The sequence below is a fragment of the Danio rerio genome, chromosome 3 (genome assembly GCF_049306965.1).
Source record: "Danio rerio strain Tuebingen ecotype United States chromosome 3, GRCz12tu, whole genome shotgun sequence".
NCBI classification, from domain to species: Eukaryota; Metazoa; Chordata; class Actinopteri; order Cypriniformes; family Danionidae; genus Danio; species Danio rerio.
The window spans coordinates 65,024,986-65,050,000 of record NC_133178.1 but is presented as its reverse complement, the minus strand read 5'-3'; the positions used below and the strand labels follow the sequence as shown (position 1 = coordinate 65,050,000).

General features: G+C 42.6%; 1 protein-coding gene across 2 annotated transcripts in view; it reads right to left on the bottom strand.

Moving 5' to 3' along the window:
• The window catches only part of xylt2 (xylosyltransferase II), a 50,577-nt gene that overhangs the window by 1,677 nt on the left and 23,885 nt on the right, over nucleotides 1-25,015 (bottom strand). Inside the window, exons 2-11 of one of the 2 annotated variants that reach the window (XM_009299859.5) lie at nucleotides 20,674-21,181; nucleotides 19,453-19,628; nucleotides 17,331-17,533; nucleotides 14,822-14,902; nucleotides 10,636-10,852; nucleotides 7,501-7,677; nucleotides 6,970-7,226; nucleotides 4,001-4,196; nucleotides 3,039-3,372; nucleotides 1-1,072 (exon numbers count right to left, since the gene is read on the bottom strand). The exon at nucleotides 1-1,072 is cut by the window's left edge and continues 896 nt beyond it. In XM_009299859.5, the coding sequence (XP_009298134.1) occupies nucleotides 753-1,072; nucleotides 3,039-3,372; nucleotides 4,001-4,196; nucleotides 6,970-7,226; nucleotides 7,501-7,677; nucleotides 10,636-10,852; nucleotides 14,822-14,902; nucleotides 17,331-17,533; nucleotides 19,453-19,628; nucleotides 20,674-21,181 (2,469 nt within the window). In that variant the 3' untranslated portion in view covers nucleotides 1-752. 2 annotated transcript variants of the gene reach the window in all.

Sequence of the window (25,015 nt, the reverse complement as noted above, 5' to 3'; positions counted from 1 at the left end):
TCACAGACTGATCTTCAGCAGGGTCAGCTCAGGCAGGACTTTTGCAATCTGCGAGCAAACTTTGCAGTAACGGAGACGAGGTGGTTTTCAACTCAAAAAGACATTCAACATGAAGACGAAGAGTCACAGTATTACAAAAACACACTGCCGTTCGCTGTTGGACGGCTTTCGCTAGTGTTTGTTTCGTCGATGCGAACGATGACTCCATGCAGCATCTGAAACTCGAGATCCACCAGCGGATTAGCACGATGATCCTACAAGCTCCGCCTCCTGCTGAGATTCAGCCAATCAAGAGGGAGCTCCGTCTTACAGTAAAGTGCACTTCAAATCTGCGGATATTAATGCTTCAAAATAAGCATAGCGACACAGCCAGAGGACTCCAGCAACTGACCTCCGAACAGCCTCCGCAAATACCGATTTTGGCCAGAGGAAAATCATGTGCATTTTTTTGTTGTCGTTGATTTTCATCGTAACAAAGAAAGTGTAAAATTGTTGGGTCTTCATATCAGAAACCCACACCGTAAACTATGTGCTAATAAGACTCTTGTAACAAGGTGTTTATCTGAACATAAGCAAGACTCGTACATGTGCACGTCTGACAGTCTTCGTGTGCAAAACATCAATTCCTCTCACAGATCCGCGCTCGACTAGTTCCCGACCTCGACAGGAGGTGCTTTAACTAGTATTAGGATGGTCTTGAAGACCACCACTCGTAAACATCACTGATTTTCAGTTTTTCTGAGCTTGCGAGGCTACCTAATGCGACCGTTAGCTTTGACAGGTGCCAGTTCTGATTTGGGGTCAGGAGACAAGGAGCTCCAGGAGGTTTTGGAGCAGAGTCCTATAGTGGGACAGGAGGAGGTGCGCTCGGAGCAAGTATCTCCAGTGACCCAGAAAGCGCCCACGGAGCTGTCGACCCAAGCCTCCAGTGGTTTCCCCACCAGCGAGGTCTTCTTCTGTGCCTCCTGCAGGGCCGGCTCACTTGGAGGCAGCTTTAACACATGGGCGAGCTGCTGGAAGCTTTGCTCTAGGTAAACGTTACCCGGAGGACCTGCGTGCACCCAGCCGTGGTCTTCTGGAGAGGAGAAACAAGGAGATGTGCGTTTGATAAAGGTCAGAAGGGTATAAATATATACAGTGGGGATACAAGTATTAAACAGGTCATGTTTTTTTTTGGAAATAATATTTCTAAAGGAGCTGTTGACATGGGATTGCAGCTTAAAGATGCCATTAAACATGCATTGCGCAGGTGTGAGTTTCTCACAGACGTCAAGACAATCTGAAAATCTTGATGATTCTGTGGGTTCATCAAATTTGAGCTTTATTTTGCTTTTTTTTTAATCGGATTTACATCAGGTGATTGGCTGGGCCATTCTACAGCTTGATTTTCTTTCTCTGAAAGCACTCGAGAGTCTCCTTGGCTGTGTTTTGGATCATTGTCTTGCAGAAATGTCCACCCTGGTTTCATCTTCATCCTCCTGCTAATGTAAATGTTGAACTGAAGCAGCTGATCTTCATTTACACTGAGGAAGGGCAGAGGCTTGCTGAAGAACTACTAAGAGATTTCAGCTGCTGTCTGGTCTTTCACTGCCTTTCTACACCTCCCTTTCTTCATGTGTTCAATACTTTTTCCTTGTGTCTTTTATTTTATCACACAGAACTTCAATTAGTTTAGTTTTCTTTGCCGATATGGATTTCTTTGGTTGTTACCAACATCCGGTGAAAAATTCAAGTCAACAGCACCTTTAGAAGTATGTTTTCTGAGAAAAATGGCGACGTTTTCAATACTTATTTACCACACAGTAAACAGCAGGGTAAAAAACCAAAACACTTTATATTAAGTCACAATTAAATGCTGTTAATCAACCATGGTGATAGCAAATAGTTAACTTAGCATTTGTTAAGCAGTAACTGGTAAACATGACCTTTACAGCCATTTCTGTTGAGCACATGAGCACAATGACCAATCAGCAGTGCTTAAGTACGCACTCAACAGAGCTCAAACAGCAGGAAGTTGAGGTTTTTAAAGAGCCCCTATTATTGGTTTTTGAAAATGACCTTCAGCATGTAGTGTGCAACACAGCTCTGAGTGAAGTGAAAGATCCAGCTGAAAATCTGAAAGTACGCCTTGTTTAAAACCATTGATTCACTGACTACCTCAATATTGTTGATAAGCTGTGGTGGCCATTTCGTTCTGTCTCGCGCTGAACGCTGTTGACCAATCCCAACAGACTGTCATTGGTCCAGATTAGCATTGCGCTAAGGAGGGGTTTGGGAACAAATGAATCGCTGAGCGTTGGGATAATTAGGTAAAAATAAATGCCGATTATAAGACAATTAATTAATATAAGAATCAGTTTTATTGCAAGGTGTGCTTCACACACACAAGGAATTTGTTTTGGCTACAGAAGCTTCCAGTGTACATAAAGTGACAACACAAAATAAATAAAAAGAAATACGATAAACATTAAACAGACACAATTAACACATTAAAAAGCAGTTAGTCAAAAAATAAAATCTGGATTTTGACTTGTTTGTACAGATTTGTTATAAATATACAGGTTATAAGGTGCTGTGTACAAATGCGTATAAGAAGGAATTGCACGTTTATTGCACAGTAGGCGAATATTTAACTGTTCATGAGGTAGATGGCCTGAGGAAAGAAACTTTTCCTTTGTCTGGCTGTTTTTGTGCTTGGTGCGCTGAAGCGGTAACAGATTGAACAGGTAATGTGCTGGGTGTGAGGCATCTAGAGGGATTTTGCAAGCCCTTACACTGGAAGAGTACAGTTCTTGAAGTGTAGGAAGGGTAGTGCCAGTGATACGTTCAGCAGTCCGGACTAATCACTGTAGGTCAGTTTTGGCAGCTGAGCAAAACCAGACGATGATTGAAGTGCAATATATATGCACAATATATGACCCTTTTTAATATATAATAGGGGCTCTTTAAAAATCCATTACCGATTGGTGCTGAAATTGCATTTTCATGACAACCCTACCAGGTATTTACTTTTCATGGTTTAAGCACTGATGTCTCACCTGTGCGCAACGGCTCACGTCCCTTGAAGGCTAGAGGCATGACCAGAAATCGTGCTTCTGCTACACGCTCCCACAACCGCAGCACCCGCACCGTCCACAATCCAGGCCTGAGGGGGCGCTGAAGGGGGGGCTTGTATTGCGTGTATTCTGCCTCAACATCTATGCTGATGTCGTAGGACGCTGCTACTATGTGCGCTGGGTCAATCCACACTATAGTGGCCGTCAGGTTGGGTCCACGGGCCCACTTCTGAACGGCCACCGGCTCGTCTAGAGGTCCCATCACACCACCAAAGTTGCGGAAGATTCGCTCCTTGGGGTCCCATTCGGTTCCAACCTAGTACGAGACAGCATGCATAAAAAAAATGTTTTGCTAGCGCACCTTGTTATGCTTTAGGTGAACAATTAATCCGTGCAATCCACTTTGTTTTTGGTAATCTTCAATCAAATCTGATCATCTGCTTCTACTTTTGGAGTGGAGGTACTGCTCTGTTGATGTCAGTTTGATGGTTTCAGCCACAATATTCGGTCCCACTTTATATAAAGTGGCCTTAATTAATATGTATTTGCACTGAAATTAATTATTTATTACAATATACTTATTGTGCAAATACATGTTTTTACATTGTACTTATGATTGATTAAATACCTATATGTAGTTACAGTCGTAATTACATGGTTGACCATCCCTAACACCACAACCCACCCTTAAACCTACCCATACCACTAAACCTGTCCCTAACCCTATCCCACCTCGAGTGTTCTGCAATACATTATGAACACAGTAAGTACATTGTATTTATATTTTGATGGCCGCTTATATAAAGTGGGACCCAATTTTCTTAATTACATCCCTTTTACCATTGGTTTGCTATAAGGGAATGATCATTCAGCTTGTTGCAAAAAATTAACTAATTACATTGTGATTTTAATGTGTGTACAATTGTCTGTATGTGGCATCTCACCTCGAGGTGTTTGAGGCGCTCAAACTCATGAAGGTTGTGTTCCAGCTGCAGGGTTGCTTGAGGAACAGCCCACACCTCCAGCATCTCACGGGACCTGGTCACCATATTCTGCACCTCCTGCCTGACCAGGTATCCTTGGAAACGGTCATCATAAAAATACAGGTGCACTGAGACGGGGTAACCAATGGGTTCAAATCTGTGGGTAAAAAAAAACAAAACAATGGGGTAAGTATTCATCTGATGCCTGGATAGTCAGTCAGGATATAATCAATGGTGGGATTGAAGTGGTTTGGGTGGATTGAATAGAAGAGTTTTGATGGATGGACGAATGGATTGAATGGAATTGAATTGACTGGATTGGATGATGGGATGGACAGACAGATTTAATTGGACGATTGGACGGACGGACAGATTGAAGAGAAGGATGTAATTGGACGGATGGATTGAAGGGAATAAGGGGGTTGGAGGGTTGGACTGAAAGGAAGGATGGATTGGATAGATTGGACTGATTGGATGGATTAATGGGAAGGAGGGGATAGGAGGGATGGATTGAGGGGATGGACGGATGGAAAGGAGGGGATTGGAGGGGAAGGATAGATTGGATGCATTGGACTGGATGGATGGATTGATGGGAATGAGGGGGCTGTAGGGAAGGATGGTTTGGACAGATTGAACTAATTGGATGGATTAATAGAAAGGAGGGGGTTGAAGGGTTGGATTGAGAAGAAGGATGGATGGGAAGGAGAGGATTGGAGGGATGGATTGAGGGGAAGGATTGATTGGACTGGATGGATTGAATGGAAAAAAAGACTGTAATGGAGGAGTGATTTATGGATAGATTAACTTGTATGATGGATGGTGGTTTGACTGGTCTAAACTGGGACGATGGACTGTTATAATGCAAAGGACTGAACAGGTAAAGATGGACAAATTAGAGTAAAAGTTTAAATTGATTACAGGGATAGACTGGATGGATTTAAGAGGTGGTCTGGGATGGACTGAATTGGATGAACTGGCATGGATGAAGGAATAAATGGGACTGGGATGGCACTTTTGAGGATGATGGAGGCTTAATTGGGCTGGAAGGAACTGAGGGCATATATTGGGATGACCAATTGGACTAGGATGATGTATGAACTGGGCGGGAGAGATGGATGATGGGATGAATGTGGACAGTGATGGACCTTTTGGGGATAGTGGAGAAATAATAGTATTGGAAGTGACATCAATGGAGCTTTGGGGGGTGATGGAGGTATAAGTGTATTGAAAGGAATTGAAGGGTTATATTAGATGGTGAATTAAACTGATGATGTATGAACTGGGTTACGGGGATGGATGATAGTGGAATGAATTGGGCTGGCATGGAGCTTTGGGGAAAGTGGAGGCATAATTGGATTGGAAAAACATGAATGTTTTGGGGGAGGATTCAGCTATAATTGGATAGGAAGGAACTGAGAGTACAGACTGGGATTAAGGATCGGACTAAGATGATGTATGAACTTGGTTGGAGTTATGGATGGAGGAATGAACAGGACTGCGATGGGGCTTTGGTGGAGGCATGATTCTATTGGAGAGAACAGGGATGATGTGGCCATAACTGGATTGGAAGGAATTTAAGACATATTGGGATCATAAATTAGACTGGTGATGTGTGAATTGGGTAGGAGGGATGGAAGATAGAGGAACGAATTGGACTGGGATGGAGCTTTTGAGGATGGTGGAAGCATAATTGGATTGGAAGAAACAGGGATGGAGCTTACAGGGATAATCAAGGTATAAGTGTATTGGAAGGAATTGAAGAGATATATTGGATCATAAATTGGACTAATGATGTATGAGTAGAGTATGAACAGAGTTACAGAGATGGATGATGGACAAGTGAATTGGACTGAAGCGGATATTTGGGGACAGTAGAGGCATAATTGGATTGGAAGAACAGGAATGGAGTTTTGGGGGAGGATTCAGCAATAATTGGATTGAAAGGAACTGAGGGTATAGATTGGGATTAAGGATTGGACTAGGATGATTTATGAAGAGGGTTGGAGTTATGGATGGACGAGTCAACAGGACTGGGATGGAGCTTGATGGGATGATGTAGCCATTATTGGATTGGAAGAAACTGAAGAGATATTGAGATCATAAATTGGACTGATGATGTATGAACTGGGTTGGAGGGATGGAAGATGGACAAATGAATTGGACTGGGTGGAGATTTGGGGACAGTAGAGGGATAACTTGTTTGGAAAAGCAGGAATGGAGTTTTGGGGGAGGATTCAGCAATAATTGGATTGAGAGGAACTAAGGGTATAGATTGGGATTAAGGATTGGACTAGGATGATGTATGAAGGGGGTTGGAGTTATGGATGGACGAGTCAACAGGACTGGGATGGAGCTTGATGGGATGATGTAGCCATTATTGGATTGGAAGGAACTGAAGAGATATTGAGATCATAAATTGGACTGATGATGTATGAACTGGGTTGGAGGGATGGAAGATGGAGGAATGGATGGAGCTTTTAAGGATGGTGTAAGCATAATTGGATTGGACGGGACAGAGATGGAGCTTTCTGGGATGATCAATGTAAAAGTGTATTGGAAGGAATTATGGAGATAAATGATGTATGTATTGGCTTGAAGGGATGGGTGGTAAAGGATTGAGATGAAGGAATGGATTTAAACTGAGATAAAGGATTTGTAACTGATTATTTGATGAACTGATGGATGAGAATAGGTCACTTGATCATTTAGATCAGTGGTCACCAAACTTGTTCCTGGAGGGCCGGTGTCCTGCAGATTTTAGCTCCAATCCTAATCAAACACACCTGAACTAGCTAATCAAGTTCTTACTAGGTATACTTGAAACATCCAGGCAGGTGTGTTGAGGCAAGATGGAGCTAAACCCTGCAGGGACACCGGCCCCTCCAGGACCAGGATTGGTGACCCCTGATTTAGATGGATGACTCGCTCACCTGCAGGCCTCAGAACTGCTTTGAGAGGTCTCTTGCCTACGGAGGCCCAGTCTAAAAAAGGAGGAGTACGCTGTGAGGGCCACATCATTGAGGGACGAGACCCCATCTGCCTGCTCAAACAGGCTTTCCCAGTATGCTTTCAGTGCCACTGTGCCAGGAGGGTACTGCCCATACAGATGATTGTCCAGGATCTCGATAGCCTCCTGGTTCACTGTAGACTCGAACTTACGGGCGAAGAATGTAGGCCGAGTTAGTTGCTGTTGAGGGGGATAAGAGCACAAAGCATAATTAGTGACAGGGACCCATTCTGATTGTTTGAATAGATCTGGAGCATAGGTCTCCAACTCAATTCCTGGAGGGCCGCAGCTCTGCACAGTTTTGCTCCAACCCTATTCAAACACAGCTGATCAAACTAATCAAGGTGTTCAAGGGTAGTAAAAAACAACACAGAATAAACATACGCTGTTCAGACTGTTTTTTTGTCTTGAGTCATCCCATCCCTATGTAAGGAGCATTTAACACTTCACTGACCTGTATTCTGATGAGGTCTGAGGGTTTGAAGTCATTTGGTGAACAGCCGCACCAGTCCACTATATGCTTATACTGACACTTGCAGCCCAACTTCCGGTTCCAATTGGTCACGCGGAGATTATTGTCCACCAGAGTATCACACATGTGGCTGTTTCCCAACACTGTGTGAAAGAAAGACTGAAAACCAGACAGAGCACAGTAGGAGTTATATAATACAGCCGCAGGGATGCAGTGCGTGATGTTTACTCCATAATAAATGAAATTACCTAACAGAGTATCACATCAACACATTTATGAAATAATGATTCAACCATATTTAGTGGCCAAGATACAATGTGTGTCATATCTGGTTTGTTTTTTATTAGTTAAGTTGTAATTTAAGGGGCGGCATGATGGCTCAGTGGTTAGCACTGTCGCCTCACAGCAAGAAGGTCGCTGGTTTGAGTCCCGACTGGGCCAGTTGGCATTTCTGTGTGGAGTTTGCATGTTCTCCTCGTGTTGCCGTGGGTTTCCCCCACAGTCCAAACACATGCGCTATAGGGGCATTGAATAAACTAAATTGGCCAAAGTGTATGAGTGTGTGTGAATGAGTGTGTATGGGTGTTCCCCAGTACTGGGTTGTTTTAAATTTCATGTTTCAATGTACTTGGCTTATTTGATTTATCTTAATAGCTTTAATCACCTCTCAATATATTACTGCTGCATAAAGCAGTAAAATAAATATTATGAGCACATTATGAAGCCTTTTGAGTGTTTAAAAGAAGACTTTGTAGTTGTAACTTTACTTTAAGCAGTAAAAGATCAACCTTAAGACGAAGTACAATACTGTGCAGACCTAAAATGAACAACGTCATGTTATGCCTTACAATTACCAGCGATCTACTCCATACAGATCGCTGGAGAGCTTCAAATCTGCCACCAAAGGAACTACAAATCCGGTCATGCACCACACACTCACACCTGTTCCGCTTTTCTGCTAATCGCAAGAACACACAGCTGAAACTATTCATGAACTGATACACAAACTCTACAAACAGCACACACACATTCTGCTACTTAAAACTAGCCTAGAGCACCATATCCTGTTAAATACTAGCCTAGAGCGCCATCTGCAGTTCAAAACTAGCCTAGAGCGCCATCTGCAGTTCAAAACTATCCTAGAGGGCCATTTACTGTTAAACGTTAGCCTAGAGCACCATCTGCTGTTAAACACTAGCCTAGAGCGCCATCTGCAGTTCAAAACTAACCTAGAGTGCTGTCTGCTGTTAAAAACTAGCCAAGAGCCCGGTCTGCTGGTAAAAAAACTAGCCTAGAGCGCCTTCTGCAGTTAAACACTGGCCTAGAGCTCCGTCTGCAATTCAAAACAGCCTGGGGTGCCCTCTGTTGATAAACAGTAGTCTAGAGCGCCATCTACTGTTTAAAACTACCCTAGAGTGCCATCTGCAGTTCGAAACTAGCCTAAAGCGCCATCTGCAGTTCAAAACTAGCCTAGCGCGATATCAGCTGTTCAAAACTAGCCTAGAACGCCATCTGCTGTTAAACACTGGCCTAGAGCGCTATCTGCTGTTCAAAACTAGCCTAGAGCGCTATCTGCTGTTCAAAACTAGCCTAGAGCGCCATCTGCAGTTCGAAACTACCCTAGAGTGCCATCTGCAGTTCAAAACTAGCTTAGAGCGCTATCAGCTGTTCAAAACTAGCCTAGAGCGCCATCTGCTGTTAAAAACTAGCCCAGAGCACCATTTTTTGTTGTTCAAAACTAGCCTAGAGCGCCATCTGCTGTTTAAAACTAGCCTAGAGCGATATCTGCTGTTTAAAACTAGCCTAGAGCACCATTTTCTGTTGTTCAAAACTAGCCTAGAGCGACATCTGCTGTTTAAAACTAGCCTAGAGCGATATCTGCTGTTTAAAACTAGCCTAGAGCGCCATTTTCTGTTGTTCAAAATTAGCCTAGAGCGCCATCTACTGTTTAAAACTACCCTAGAGTGCCATCTGCAGTTCGAAACTAGCCTAAAGCGCCATCTGCAGTTCAAAACTAGCCTAGCGCGATATCAGCTGTTCAAAACTAGCCTAGAACGCCATCTGCTGTTAAACACTAGCCTAGAACGCTATCTGCTGTTCAAAACTAGCCTAGAGCGCTATCTGCTGTTCAAAACTAGCCTAGAGCGCCATCTGCAGTTCAAAACTACCCTAGATTGCCATCTGCAGTTCAAAACTAGCTTAGAGCGCTATCAGCTGTTCAAAACTAGCCTAAAGCGCCATCTGCTGTTAAAAACTAGCCCAGAGCATCATTTTTTGTTGTTCAAAACTAGCCTAGAGCGCCATCTGCTGTTTAAAACTAGCCTAGAGCGATATCTGCTGTTTAAAACTAGCCTAGAGCACCATTTTCTGTTGTTCAAAACTAGCCTAGAGCGACATCTGCTGTTTAAAACTAGCCTAGAGCGATATCTGCTGTTTAAAACTAGCCTAGAGCGCCATTTTCTGTTGTTCAAAATTAGCCTAGAGCGCCATCTGCTGTTTAAAACTAGCCTAGAGCACCATCTGCTGTTTAACAATAGCCTACAGCACCATCTGCTGTTCAACAATAGCCTAGAGCGCCATCTGCTGTTCAACAATAGCCTAGAGCGCCATCTGCTGTTCAAAACTAAACTCAGAATTGATTTAAGAGAGAATAACAGCGCATTTTGAAACCTCAGATGAACGGTTGATGTGACTATTTTTAATTTCATAAGTTTCCTTGTACAGCATCAATGTTGTAATGTAATTAAAATACAGACTTAATTAAATAAACAGACTTAAGCATTCATTTAGTTGAGTCTATAATGAGAGGAAGGCAAATGCTAGCGTCATCAGTAGCAGCAGGCTAGTCCAGAAACTCCATCGAAAATATTGGGGAAAAATTTTGATTTTAAAGACATGGCAAGGAAAAATGACATTTAATGCAGTGCTTCTTGTCTAGTCTGAAACCTCCTTTATATTGTATATCAATGAGGCAGAGAAGATCACTGATTTTTAAAGAAATCAGATCATATATGTAACGATTCTGTAATGACAAGAGCGGAAATGCCTGGGCTGGCTGACTGGAAATTAAAAGTTCATGTGACTATACACTGATTTCCTGAAAATCCTGTGAATTACCTCAGCAGGCAGAAGGGCGTAGGTGTAGAACTGCTTGAGTCCTGTCACCAGCTCATCCTGCGAGTTCACCACATACTCCACAAATTTCCGTGTGAGAGAAAACCAGTCCGAGCCTCCTGACACCTCCAGTCCCTCGGGGATGGTGCGCTCACCCAGACGCCACATGTGGTTGTCACACTCGTGAAACAGGCGGTCCAGACCTTGCTTCTTAATGAACCTGCGTGACAGCGGAGAGACGGATGCTGACTGATGTCTCCATAAACACTGCCTCCGCTAGTTAAGACTGCATTATTTATAAGAGGCATGTCAAAAGATGTCTGGAAATCATAATGAATGACAATAGAAGGCTCATTAAAAGGACACATTTCTGGAGTAAAGAATAACTACTGTATAAAGTTTTTTCGCAAAGTTTATTGCCATTTTAAGGAACAGTTTGTTTTTATATTTGACCTTCAGGTGATTGTGTTTAAGGCAATTCAAAAACAATAAATGATATTTACAGTGCTGGTTTATATACTTATATAGGAGCAATGATGCTAAGCAGTATCTATAAATAGTACTAAGGAGGGACTACACTACCTGACACAAGTCAGGTCCAGTCCAAGTTCTAGGAAAAACAAGTAATTAACGTCCTATTCGCACGGGGCTTCAGCGTCAACGCTTGACTGAAGGCGTGTCTGAAGTTGGGGCTGAAGCGATCGTCATAAAAGCGTCAGCCAATGAAATCCAGTCAGCAATAGGCCACTGTCTGAGCTGGTGTATTTGCATACAGCGATCTGATTGGCTGACGCTTCCGTTGGCGCTTGAAAAGTTGAGCTAGTCCCAACTTCTGCAGCGAGCAACGCTTCTGAAGCGGTGCCGACGGATCCACAATGCAGTTCGGTTACGCCTGATGTCACCCATTCAAAGTGAATGGGAAGCGTTGACGCTGACCCCCAGTGTGAATAGGGCGTAAAGCTGCAAGCAGGAATGCCGGAATGCTGCGCTGTGTGAACGCAGAAGGAAGATTGCCGGAAAGAGCGCGTGCACGTCTAGAACGTGCTGACATGAGACGCCTGCTTTAGCCAATCAGAGCAGTGAGACGCATTCACGTGAGCGCGGTTTATGAGAATAAAAGCCTTTGAATATTTTTCCAGGCACATTTAGCTGCTAGATGTTAGTCAGGTAACATTTATATGTTCATCTTAATGCCAACAGTGTAATTAATTATCGATAAGATGCTTGTAATAAGCCGTTGTTTGTTTACCTTCAAGCTTTGCGTGTGCCCGTGAAACAGCCCATGAGCGCCAGCACACACATATCATGTACATCTTGACATACGAAAGTGTTTCTCTTCATGTTTTCATTGAAGTCGTTCACAATACTGATCATCCACAGAGTTCGTAATGTAGTCAAATGTTTACAAATACAAGCACATCCGTTTAGAGCTCATTTCTGGTTAATGATGTCAGAATTTACCAGTATTTTGGAAAGGATGTGTGAATGCTCTTTTCCAGAAAAATTCCGTAACATCCTCGCCTGTGTGAACAGCGCTTTTTTGAAATTACCGGTAAAGTCGTTCCGGAAATTTTCCATATATTTACCGATATCACTGTGTGAAAGGGGCTATTGTGTGTTGAGTTATAAGTACTTCCTCCTCCATGGCGAAGCACTGAACACGCCCTTCGACGAAAACTCTAGATCCTCACAGTTTAGCATCACAAAGGCCTTTAGACTACAGTATCAGAACATAGATTGGATGTGATATAATTTGTAGGAGGAGTTTGTTACACTGTAAAACAGGTCCTTTCCTGTTGCCAGCAGGTGGAGCTATAACTGTAACTGGATACTGGCATGTAAACGTGTTCAGATCAGGACTGTTATCAAACGTGTGAGTTTCAAGTCAGATTGTTTAATGCAGGGTTCGCCAATCCTGGTCCTGGAGGGCCGGTGTCCCTGCAGGGTTTATCTCCATCTTGCCTCAACACACCTGCCTGGATGTTTCAAGTATACCTTGTAAGACCTTGATTAGCTTGTTCAGGTGTGTTTGATTAGGGTTGAAGATAAAATCTGCAGGACACTGGCCCTCCAGGAATAAGTTTGGTGACCCCTGGTTTAATGCATGCCTGAGTTAGAACAATTTCTTGTTTCGTGGTGAATCGTCAAAGTTTGCGAGACCACCACGGACACGCCCTTCGACGAAAACTCTAGATCTTCGCATTTAACATCACCAAGGCCTTTAGATGACAAAAAGCCAATTTTGGTGTTGATCCGAATAAATCCCAAGGAGGAGTTCGTTAAAATACAACGCCTGAATATGGCAAAACGGCACTTTTTTGGCTGAGGAAGTAAAAAATATCCGACTTCCTGTTGGGTTTGAGATTTGGCTCCAAAATACTTTTTTTGTAGGTATTGCCATGTTTGAGGTGTGTGCCAATTTTCGTGCGTGTACGTGAAACGTACCTCGAGGGCCAGTTTGCCAAATGTGCATAGGTGGCGCTGTTAAGTCATTATTCCACGCCCACTTCCGAAAACCTATAACAAAGATACGTTTTCGGCACTTTTGGGGCGTGTGCAAAGTTTTGTGAGTTTTCGGGCATGTTTAGACCCTCAAAATACGGATCCATTCTAGAAAAGAATAATAAGAAGAAATGTGCAATTCCAATAGGGCTTACGCATCGTTCCGGTGCTCGGTCCCTTATGACTTCTAGTTGGTATCAGAAGTTGCTTATATAAAAGGCAAAGGCCTCTAGATCAGTGGTTCTAGAGGCCCCCCGAGGCGTTGCGGGACAATGAAGAGGGGGGTCGCCTGGTGATTTCCAAAAGCCTATTTATTTTTATTAAACCATAAAAATTACCATATTTTATCTATAACCGACTGAAGACAAAAATTGTTGTTTATAGTTCCTATAGTAGCTTATAGTTACTTGTTCTATTGGATTGCGACCCCTGGGGTAATTACATTATATTAAAGACAGAGCAATAGCGTCAGATGCAGCAGATTGAGTTTATAACACCGGGTTAAACTTTCTGGCCTATTTACAGCACTGAAATACATTTTAAAAAATTAAACGAAGAATAGACTTGGTCTATTGGTGTGTGTGTGTGTGTGTGTGTGTGTGTGCGCCATTGCATGCAAGATTTCTGTATTTATAACCACCTCAGAGGATATTGGGGTCGCGAGTCACTGGCATTATCTTTTTCATTTTGGGGGTTGTGGGCTGAAACGTTTGGGAACCCCTACTCTAGATGACGCTTATTTTAACCCCGATAAAACATAATCATGCCTTGATTTTGAATGATTTGATCAGGACAGTAAGGTCTGACTGTGTTTAGACAAAAGTCCTGTCACTGAACCGAAATAATGTCCAGTATAGAATATAAAGTCCTGCTGCAGTGGAGACAGAATGAATATTGTGTCTGACTCCATCATGAGCTAGGAGGACTGCATCCATACATCTCTGCACTGACTCAAATCACTGATTATTAAAGTCATCTGGAATAGCAAAGAAAGTCTTCCTGCAGGACTCCCAGAGCTCATCAAGACTCTTTGTGTACATCTTCAACGCCTCCTCCATCTTACCCCAGACATGCTCAATAATGTTCATGTCTGGTGACTGGGCTGGCCAATCCTGGAGCAGCTTGACCTTCTTCGCTTTCAGGAGCTTTGATGTGGAGGCTGAAGTATGAGAAGGAGCGCTATCCTGCTGGAGAATTTTCTCTCTCCTGTGGTTTGGGCAGCACAAATGTCTTGAAACCTTAGGCTGTTGATGTTGTTATATAGTTCCTAGTCGTATCAGCCTTGAAATAAGGAACTTTTAATTTTTTTGGTCTGTCTTAGCACATGATGTGACTACAAAAGAGTCGAGCTTTAAATAGGAAAATTACCTAAACACTTTTTTACAGTTTTGGAGCGAGATGCTAATGGTCTAATCCGATTCAATGATCTATGCTAAGCTAAAAGTGCTCCCGTCAGACATAGAGATCTGCTGAAAGGATTCAAAAGTGGTAAAACTCAGCAGTTTGCCTCTAGGGGAGCTAAACATGAGCCTGTTTCCAAACTAAATGGAGCATTCCTTTAAGAACTCACTTGAATGTGTTAATGAATCTAATCTGCTTCATTCCCACCCATGTATCATCCAGCAGTAGATGATGTGGAAGATAGCTAGTAGGCCTACCTAAATCTGAATGAGAAATGAAAGTTTACCTCGCGTTCTCTCTGCCGTGAGACTTGAGGAAGTTCTTGTCACGGTTCTGGGAGAGAAAAGCCACCAGCTCATCGTTGGTCCTGTTTGAGAGCGATAGTGAGAGAGGAGAGAGGAGATAAAACCAGGGATTATGTCAGAAAGCCGGCGCTGACTGCAGGGTGGCGTGGGTGAAGTCTTCATCTGAGAGGAATTCTGCTGCTGCTGCTGACAGGATTTGGTCCGTATCAGCGTCTACATGTGCAGCAGGCCATGTACACCCATTTAGCTTATTTAGCGGGCTTTAAAAAAAGAAAACGGCATCAACAGCTGGGGGGGATTGTGAAATTGTAAGGCTCTGAAGTGTTGGAGAAATCCTCCCCGAAACAGATTGCAGACAAAGAGGCAGATTTGCCAGCATCAACACGCTCTGAGACCTGACGTCTTCGGATGTAAACTCTGAGATTTATTCATGCGCATCTCATAAATCAACATCATTAATCATCTCAGGTAAAAAAATAAAATAAAAGAAGAAATACTGCAGTGAATTCTGGGATAGCATCCTCCAGGAGAATAGCATTGATAGCATCATCCTGGTTACCTTTTGAACTATTGAAAAAAACTGGTAGTCCAGCTTTTCCAAAGCTAAGGTTCTTAAGAGTGCATGAAAGGTTAATTCCACATTACATAATTATACATTTGATGCAATAAAACGAAAGATTCACAAAAATATAGAGCTGCAGTTTTCAAAATGCATAGTTATTCTCACTTATATCAACTCTCAGCTTAGTGTAACAGTAGACAACGCTCTACGCTAGTTTTAAACAGCAGACAACGCTCTAGGCTAATTTTTAAGAGCAGACGGCGCTCCAGGCTAGCGTTTAACAACAGACAGTGCTCTAGGCTAATTATTAACAGCAGATGCCGCTTTAGGTTATTTTTCAACAGCAAACAGTGATCTAGGCTAGTTTTGAACAGCAGACGGCACTCTAGACTAGTTTCAACAGCAGACAGCGCTCTAGGCTAGTTTTAACAGCAGACAGCGCTGTAGGCTAGTTTTAACAGCAGACAGCGCTCTAGGCTAGTTTTAACAGCAGACAGCGCTCTAGGCTAGTTTTGAACAGCAGACGGCACTCTAGAATAGTTTTTAACAAAAGATGGCGCTCTAGGCTACTTTCGAACAGAAGATGGCGCTCTAGGCTAATTATTGACAGCAGATGCCGCTTTAGGTCAGTTTTCAACAGCAGACGGCGCTCTAGGCTAGTTTTAAACAGCAGATGGCACTCTAGACTAGTTTTAAAAAGAAGATGGCGCTCTAGGCTAGTTTTTAACAACAGTTGGTGCTATAGGCTAGTTTTAACAGCAGACAGCACCCTAGGCTAGTTTCGAACAGCAGACGGCGCTCTAGGCTAGTTTTGAACAGCAGATGGCGCTCTAGGCTAGTTTTGAACAGCAGAAGGCGCTCGAGGCTAGTTTAGAAAAACCAGACGGCGCTCTAGGCTAGTTTTGAACAGCAGGCGGTGCTCTAGGCTAGTTTTAAACAGCAGACGGTGCGTTGGGCTAGTATTTAACAGAAGATGGCGTTGTAGGCCACTTTAGAAGAGAAGATGGTGTTCTAGGCTAGTTTTGAACAGCAGATGGCGCTCTAGGCTAGTTTTGAACAGCAGAAGGCGCTCAAGGCTAGTTTTGAACAGCAGATGGCGCTCTAGGCTAGTTTTAAACAGCAGAAGGCGCTCAAGGCTAGTTTTGAACAGCAAACGGCGCTCTAGGCTAGTTTTGAACTGAAGATATCGCTTTAAGCTAGTTTTTAATAGCAGGCGGGGCTCTAGGCAAATTTTTAACAGAAGATCTGTTCTAGGCTGGTTTTTAACAGCAGACGGTTCTCCAGGCTAGTTTTGAACAGCAGGCGGAGCTCTAGGCTAGTTTTGAACAGCAGACGGCACTCTAGGCTAGTTTTGAATAGCAGATGGTGCTCTAGGCTAGTTTTAAACAGCAGAAGGCGCTCTAGGCTAGTTTTGAACAGCAAACGGTGCTCTAGGCTAGTTTTGAACTGAAGATAGCTCTCTAAGCTAGTTTGTACCAGCAGGTGGGGCTCTAGGCAAATTTTTAACAGAAGATCTGTTCTAGGCTAGTTTTTAACTGCAGACGGCACTCTAGGATAGTTTTTAACAGAAGATGGTGCACTAAGCTAGTTTTTAACAGCAGGCGGAGCTCTAGGCTAGTTTTTAACTGCAGACAGCGTTCTAGGCTAGTTTTGAACAGGAGACGGCACTCTAGGATAGTTTTTAACAGAAGATGGTGCTCTAAGCTAGTTTTTAACAGCAGGTGGAGCTCTAGGCTAGTTTTAAACAGGAGACGGCGCTCTAGGCTAGTTTTGAACTGCAGACGGCGCTCTAGGCTAGTTTTGAACAGCAGACGGCGCTCTAGGCTAGTTTTGAACTGCAGACGGCGCTCTAGGCTAGTTTTGAACAGCAGACGGCGCTCTAGGCTAGTTTTGAACAGTCACTTTGACAACCCTAACTATATGCTGACCTTGTGGGGAAGTCGGTGGCACTGAGGTTGATAAAGAAGTCCCACTTCCAGTCCAGCATGGACAGCAGATCATGCATGCTGCGCAGGTAGGCCTTCAGCAGACTGGCTCCACCCCAGATGGTCACCATGCGCCAGGGTGTGGCTCTCACATTGGGGTAGAGCTCCGCCATCTTCAACACCTCCCGATGCATGTAGTTGGAGCGCTGCGAGAGACAATACAGCAGTCTTCAGTCATAGTCAAGGGTGTTTTTACTCCTGGCTCATATACAAAAGACAGAATAAGCCCACAGGTGAACTTGTAGATCCATCATAATGGATGACACAGAGGAATGTACACAGGTGCGCTCTGACCAATGAGAGAATGCTTTTACTGACATGTGACTTGCATAAATACACATCAGTGTGCTTTGAAATATTGGCTAGTAAAGGCAACATGACTAAAGAAAATCAAACACTGCACTGACTTATCAACTAGTCTTTTATTCAGAGAGATTCACAATGAGGAGGGCTTGTCTTGTTTCTAGTCCAATCTAAAAATTCAGAAATCAAGAAGCATTTTCTAAACATTTTGTCTTGTTTTCAGAAATAAGTCAAAATTAAGTTTTTATTTCCTGAAAACTATAATGAAAACTAATCTTGTTGTCACTTTGAGATATGTCTATTTTGCTTAACCTATTGACATTATTTAGCTTGTCAAGGAAAAACTTGCTTAATTCAGTCTTATTTCTGAAAACAAGACAAGGGGCTCTATTTTAATGATCTAGGCACAAAGTCTAAAGCGCATAGCGCAAAAGCATTAAGGGCGTGTCTGAATCCACTTTTGCCGTTTTAAGGATGGATAAATGCGATCTGCGTTCCAGCGCAGGGTCTAACAGGGTTGTGCTTATTCTTTTAATGAGTTTAGGTAAAGGCTAGATTGGATACGCAGCCGGCCGGAAGTGCGATATGTACATCAATTATAGTAGCCTTTTTTATGACACTGCATAACAATAATAAATATTTTACAGTACTGTGACGGTTGGGTTTAGGGTTGTGGTCGGGTGGAGGTAGTAGCTACAAAATACAATTTATTGGGTAATTTAATTTAATAGATAGAATAAAAAATACCCGGTACAACTACTGTTTTAAGTTACTGTGGCGGTTGGGTTTAGGATTGCGGTGGGGGTTGGCATTAATAATATACAATAAATGCGAAATTTAATAAATAATATAAATAATTCTAATTAACTTCTGGCCGCAACCATATCCGATCTAGCAACAACCATGAGTTTTGAGTGTGTTTTAAACATAACATAAACAGTCTCATCTCACATTGCCTTTAAGAGTCGGTTGCGTCGCTCCATGGCGCATTTGCCATTTACACGGCGACTTTGTATGTGAAAAACTGAGAAAACAGAGCATCTGCAGCGCAAGGATAAAGAATGAGCCTCTTCTATTCAGCCTCTTTACCTTTACTCTTTACTTTGCTCCTTTACTTTGGTGGAGTAAGGAAGCGGTGGGCACTCACTCCTCTGAACACATCCATTAGCCCACATATTTAATTTCATTTGTGAAGCACAAAGATTTGTGTCAAAACTATTTCTAAATTCAGTTCCAATTTCCAGCAAAGGAATAAATGAACAATAATAATGAAGTGTGGTCAGAAGACTGAGTTATATCCAAACACACGTCCTGTTCTTATCCACATATGGTGATGCAGACGTCTCCAAAACCCCACAGATGGACAAATCTACACTTGTGTTTATTAAAGCAAATATAAATCTGCATATAATCAATAATACTGCTAATAATAATAACAACATTATAGAGATGCAGATTGTCATGAATGAACTGGAAAAGCCCTCCGAGGTGAAGAAGGCATGGAGGCAGTGCTGTTTATATGCATGTAGAAAATAATCACTTTTACATAACATTTTAATCCTTTAATAGTTTTCATGTGTAAAGATATTTGTGTTGCTGTACATCTTGTGTGTATTCAGCAGTGTGTAAGCGTTTGGACCCTCATAGGTACATAACTAATATATATATATATATATATATATATATATATATATATATATATATATATATATATATATATATATATATATATATACATATCCTGGTGCATTATTCAGCTTACCTTGTCGACGTGGATGTAATAAAAGTGGTCCTTGTGATATATAGCTTTCAGGAGACGCTTCAACTGTCGAACTGCTCGTCCGTGAACCACCAGCACAAAAACAACCCTGACTGGGTTCTCCACCTTAGAGAGGTCAGCATCAGCAAAATCCACATGCTGGACGGCGCTGGAGATCACTAGAGGAGGACAAAACACATTGTTCACTTCAGTTAAAGGAACGCTACACTTTTTATTATTGGAAATGGTCTCATTTTTCAGTTAAATAGTTGAGTTTGACCATTTTTTAATCCATTCAGACACTAATCTGGGTGTAGCGGAAGCACATTTAGCTTAGCTGAGCAAAGATAATTAAATCCAGACCGTTAGCATCACCCTAAAAAAATTGTAATTTGATCGCCTGATGCAATGATTTTATGCAGCGCTGTTACGTAGTTATCTACCAGGGAACTATTTTCAGGTGCTGCGCAATATTGCTGCGCTGCTGCAGCCATGGTGTGGCAGCAAATTCCTTCCCTGCTGAAAAATCCAGCTTAAACCAGCCTAGGATGGTTGGCTGGTTTTAGCTGGTCGACCAGCCTAGTTTTAGAGGGGTTTTGGTCACTTCCAGGCTGGTTTCTAGTCATTTCCAGCCTGGTCTTAGCTGGTCAGGCTGGAAAGTGACCAGCTAAAACCATCTAAAACCAGCTTAACCAGCCTGGTTTAGGCTGGACATAGCTTGTTTTGACCTGACCAGCTAAAACCAGGCTGGAAATGGCTGGAAACCAGCCTGGAAGTGGCCAAAACCCCTCTAAAACCAGACTGGTCGACCAGCTAAAACCAGCCCAGGCTGGTTTAAGCTGGATTTTTCAGCAGGGTTGATTAATAAACCAGAATTAGAGTATAGTTCCTAGCCATATCGAACTAGAAAATAGCTACTTCTTAAATTTAACGTCAGTCTTAGAACACAATGTAAACTACAGAAAAGTCGAGCTTTAAATAGGATAGCTAGCAAAAACAGTTTTGAATTAGATGCTAATAGTCTAATCTGATTCAATGATCTATGCTAAGCTAAGCTAAAAATTCTCCCGCCAGACCTGGAGATAAGCTGAATGGATTTCTAAATGGTCAACAGATTAATTTTAAGAAAGCTGTGAAAAATGAGCCCACTTCCTAAAAGAGAGTTCCTTTAACTTTGAAACCTGATTGGCACTGGATATATGATGGATGAAAGTGTGTATTTACCATGCTGTGGGCAAAACTGAGGCAGAGACTGAGGCATGAGCTGTCCTGCTTGGTGTTGGCACACGATGTTGGCAATCTCCTGTCTGCACTGCCGTGAACCCGCACGGTGGAGGGCAGACAGGGCATCCTTGCCCGAGATCTCACATTTGGGCACAAAGTCACTGCTCGGGACCTGTGGGGCACCTTCAACGCTGCCAGGCTCTCCCGGTGCCACCAGATGGATTTTGGCCGTTTCCCCTGCCCGCGTCTCGCTGAAGTTACGGCTGCTTGACGGATCATAATGGGCGACTTTTTCGACCGCCACTCCATCTTCAGGCCCGCCAAAACTCTTGTCCTTTAAAGGGGGCTTGTTTCTCCGTCTGGACCCTCTCCTGATGATAGCGGTGACCGCGGGTTGGTCCTGGCGCAGCCTCCATTGACCGTGGTTTGCCCCAGAATCAAAGATAGCAGGGTCCAGATTCTGCTCCTGGCCATTGTGGTCGGGCAACTTTGAGCGTCTGTGCTTTCGCTGAGAAGAAAGTAGAGTAAACAAATCAGAGTTGTGATAGCTATTGCATCTGTAATAATCGCATCACAGGATTTGCAATGTCGAGTCGGGAATAGCGTTACCAATTATAGAATTTAACTATCACGATAGCAAAAATGATCTCCAAAAACCATCGCAACTGATCTAAAATTATGAATTCTTCCCAAATAGAGCCACTTGTTTCATCTGGTACATGTATACTCTTAATTTAAATATACAGGCGTCGGACAATGAAACTAAAACACTGGCCAATGTTGTCTTGAAGTAGGGCTGGGCGATTTTTTCGATTAATTCGAATTTACGTTTGACGACGAGTTAATTTTATATTAAATCAAGAAATCGCGATTTTTAACAAAAAATACTTGGATACATTATAATTCCACCAATGCGCTTTGGTTTAGTCTGTATGAAGCAGGTCGCACACCAGAAGCGACGCTCTGCGACGCGCAGCACCATGGATTTTAGAATTCTAAACAGGTTTCTATACACACACCAACGCCGCCCAGCCACGATTCAGGATGCAGATCATATTTCAGCCGCGACACAGAGTGCCACGATTAGTGATTAGTCTCATGTGAAATATCATGCGAATGTGCGCGTCTGGTGTGTGATAGTTTAAACTGTCATGTGCGCGCCGTGTCGCGGTGCTTATGGTGTGCCACCTGCTTGACTGTTTGTTAAAGCGTGAAGTTATGTAGGATTTTACTTGTTGCATTAAAATAATGAGTCAATGCTGGATTGTCAAGACATATTCCCTCATCAAGTCATTAAACTCGATCTACACATGTATGAAGGAGGTAAAAACCTGCCATGTGAAAAACCACACCAATCTAAGTTCGAACCAAGCTGATCTTTTGGTTTGAACACGAGTAGAGGCGAGTGCCTGTAACAGTGAAAATGAAAGTATCCGCCCTCATGATGTCATTTAGAGCAGGGGTTCCCAAACTTTTCAGCCCGCGACCCCCAAAATAACAATGCTAGTGACTCGCGACCCCCAATATCCTCTGAGGTGGTTACAAATACAGAAACCTTGCATGCAATGACGCAGACACACCAATTAAATTTGTGTCAGTGCTTTAAATGTTCCAGAAAGTATAACCTGATGTTATAAAATCAAATGCATCTGACGCTATTGCTGCCTTTAATATAATGTAATTACCCCAGGGGTCGCAATCCAATAGAACTAGTAACTATAAGCTACTATAGTAACTATATAGTATATAGTAACTATAAACAACTATTTTTATTTTCAGTATAGTTATGGATAAAATATGTTAATTCTTATGGTTTTATAACAATAAATAGATTTTTGGAAATCACCAGGCGACCCCCCCTTCATTGCCCCGCGACCCCTCGGGGGGTCCCGACCCCCACTTTGAGAACCACTGATTTAGAGGACCTAGTTGAAAACCAGACAGATCAGGCAGCATAATACAGAGAGTGGAGCAAACAAATCAAATGATCGGTATTTAAAAGGGGGAAAAAAGAAAAATAGATTAAATATATTATTTTATATTAGACACACATCTGGGGCCTCATGTACGAAGACTTGCGTGGAAATCTTACTAAAACATTGCGTACGCACAAAGCTATAAATGTGCGTACGCAGAAAAAAATTCAGATGTATGAAATACTGCGTACGCCGAATCTCACGCTTATTCTTTTGTACATCCGAATGAACGTGAAACTGAGCGCAACATGCACGAGCACAAAACCCCTCCCTGCCTCCTCCCCCGTATGAATATGCTAATGACTATGCTAATGGGAAAACCCAACGAAAAAGCAACGGCAAAATCAAGCAAAAAGAGAAACTTTGAACAGAATGTGAAATGGAGGTGCTGCTTTCGAAGGTAGACCGGAGAAAAGCGGTGTTATTTGCAAGTTTGTTCTCCGGAATTAACAACAAAAGAAAAAAATAGAGTGGGAGAGTTTAGCTGATGCGGTCAACACAGTTGGGTCTGAACATCGCACTGAGTGCATTAAAGATAGAAATAGTGTGGTTTATATCTGTAAAATGTTGCAGTACCCTTAGCAGTCTCAGTGGCGCAACTTGTAAGACGCATGTGATCATGAACAGTTTCGTTCGAGCATGAACTCGGCTCGAATCCAGCGTCTGATGAACTCTTTCTTGTTTTTTCCCCCGCTACATATCAGATTTTGCCAACTATTTATCACGAGAAAGACAAGTAGGAATCATTAATAAGTTCATATCAATAAGCATCATATTTTATTTGCACATTTATTGAATGGAAATGTTTCTGATTCACGCATAGTGTCTTTATAGCAATGTGTGTGCAGTAGATCGCTCAGATTACATTGGGAAAACAGGCGACTGCTGCAAATTGTGCTTTAATGTTTAGCTGGTCAGCTGTATGGTATGGAAACCTTATATACCTGCTAGATGAACCCGTCTCATACAGCTGCCATTGCAAGGCTCAGACACTTTGTAGAGAGCAATTTAACACAACTGCCTCTAGGAGTCGCCAATGGAAATAAAACAGACACGCACAAAAAAATGTGCGTACGCCTGCCAGAAAGCTGCCGTGAAGCTGCGCACATTCCCACATTCAGTTCATTGTTAGTAAATCCAAACGTGAGCCATTCTGAGCGTGAAACCTGGCGTACGCAAAGTTTTTGTGCGTACGCAGCGTTGATACATGAGGCCCCAGGTGCTTGTATTTGCTCCTGCTATACGTCCACAACTTCACACATTGGGTAAATCAGGATTTTCAGTCTCCATGTTCAGTTCTTTTCTTCCACTGTATCTTTTTAAGAAAAAGGCAGCAGCTTTACAACCTGACATTCAATCAGAAGACAAAGACAAAGACAAAGACAAAGCCAAAGCCAAGCTGACAGCCAATCTCTCCTAGGCTCAGCAAAACTCGCAAAAATACCTCTGAATTCCTCCAAGTGCAATATTTACACAAATATTTCTTATTCAAATCTTCTGCAATGCTATTTAACTCGTGAATTTGTTTTACATTTATTTACACCTTGTTGACCAATTTATGTATGACATGGCCATTAAAAATACAATGTTCCTTAACCAGATGGGTTTTCAAGTTACTTATAAAGAGAATGTTACTTCAGTCATGTTGTGTAATGTTTTAAGTTGACTAGTTACACAAATAAAAAATAAAAAAAATCGAAATCGTGAATCGGTCAAACTTTATAAAAAAAATCTAGATTTTTTTTTTGCGATATCGCCCAGCCCTATCTTGAAGGTTTCATGGCTAAATGTGAGGAGCCTGGCGGCCAGTCTTCATTGATTGCACATTCCACCAGCACATTCCACCAGTAGCAGAGTAATCGGTCAATCGTGCCAATGCCAAACATCACTTTCAATGATCCCAGCAGTGAGAATCTTGGGCTGTGGACAATGTGAAACCTGTATTGCTCTTTGATGAGTCCACCTTCACCTTCACTTCACTTCAAAGGAGGTCGAGCCTTCTCTTTCATGGCTCCTACACTCTGGAATAGCCTTCCTGATAACGTCCGAGGCTCAGACACACTCTCCCAGTTCAAAACTAGATTAAAGACCTATCTGTTTAGTAAAGCATACACTCAATGCATCACCTAGCGGGTTCCACACTGGCTTCTGCATCTTGCTTATATACACTATGAACAGCAGCTACGCTAATTATTTTCTTTATTCTCTATTTTCACCTGGGGATACTCATCCCGAGGTCCTCAGATTAGGCGGAGTCACTGATTGGATCCAAGACCAGCGACATGATGATCCCAAGGATTCCATATCCGGGACCAGGCCATATCCTGAGCTGCTGCTGCGCTGATGGTCGTGGGGAGTGGAGAACA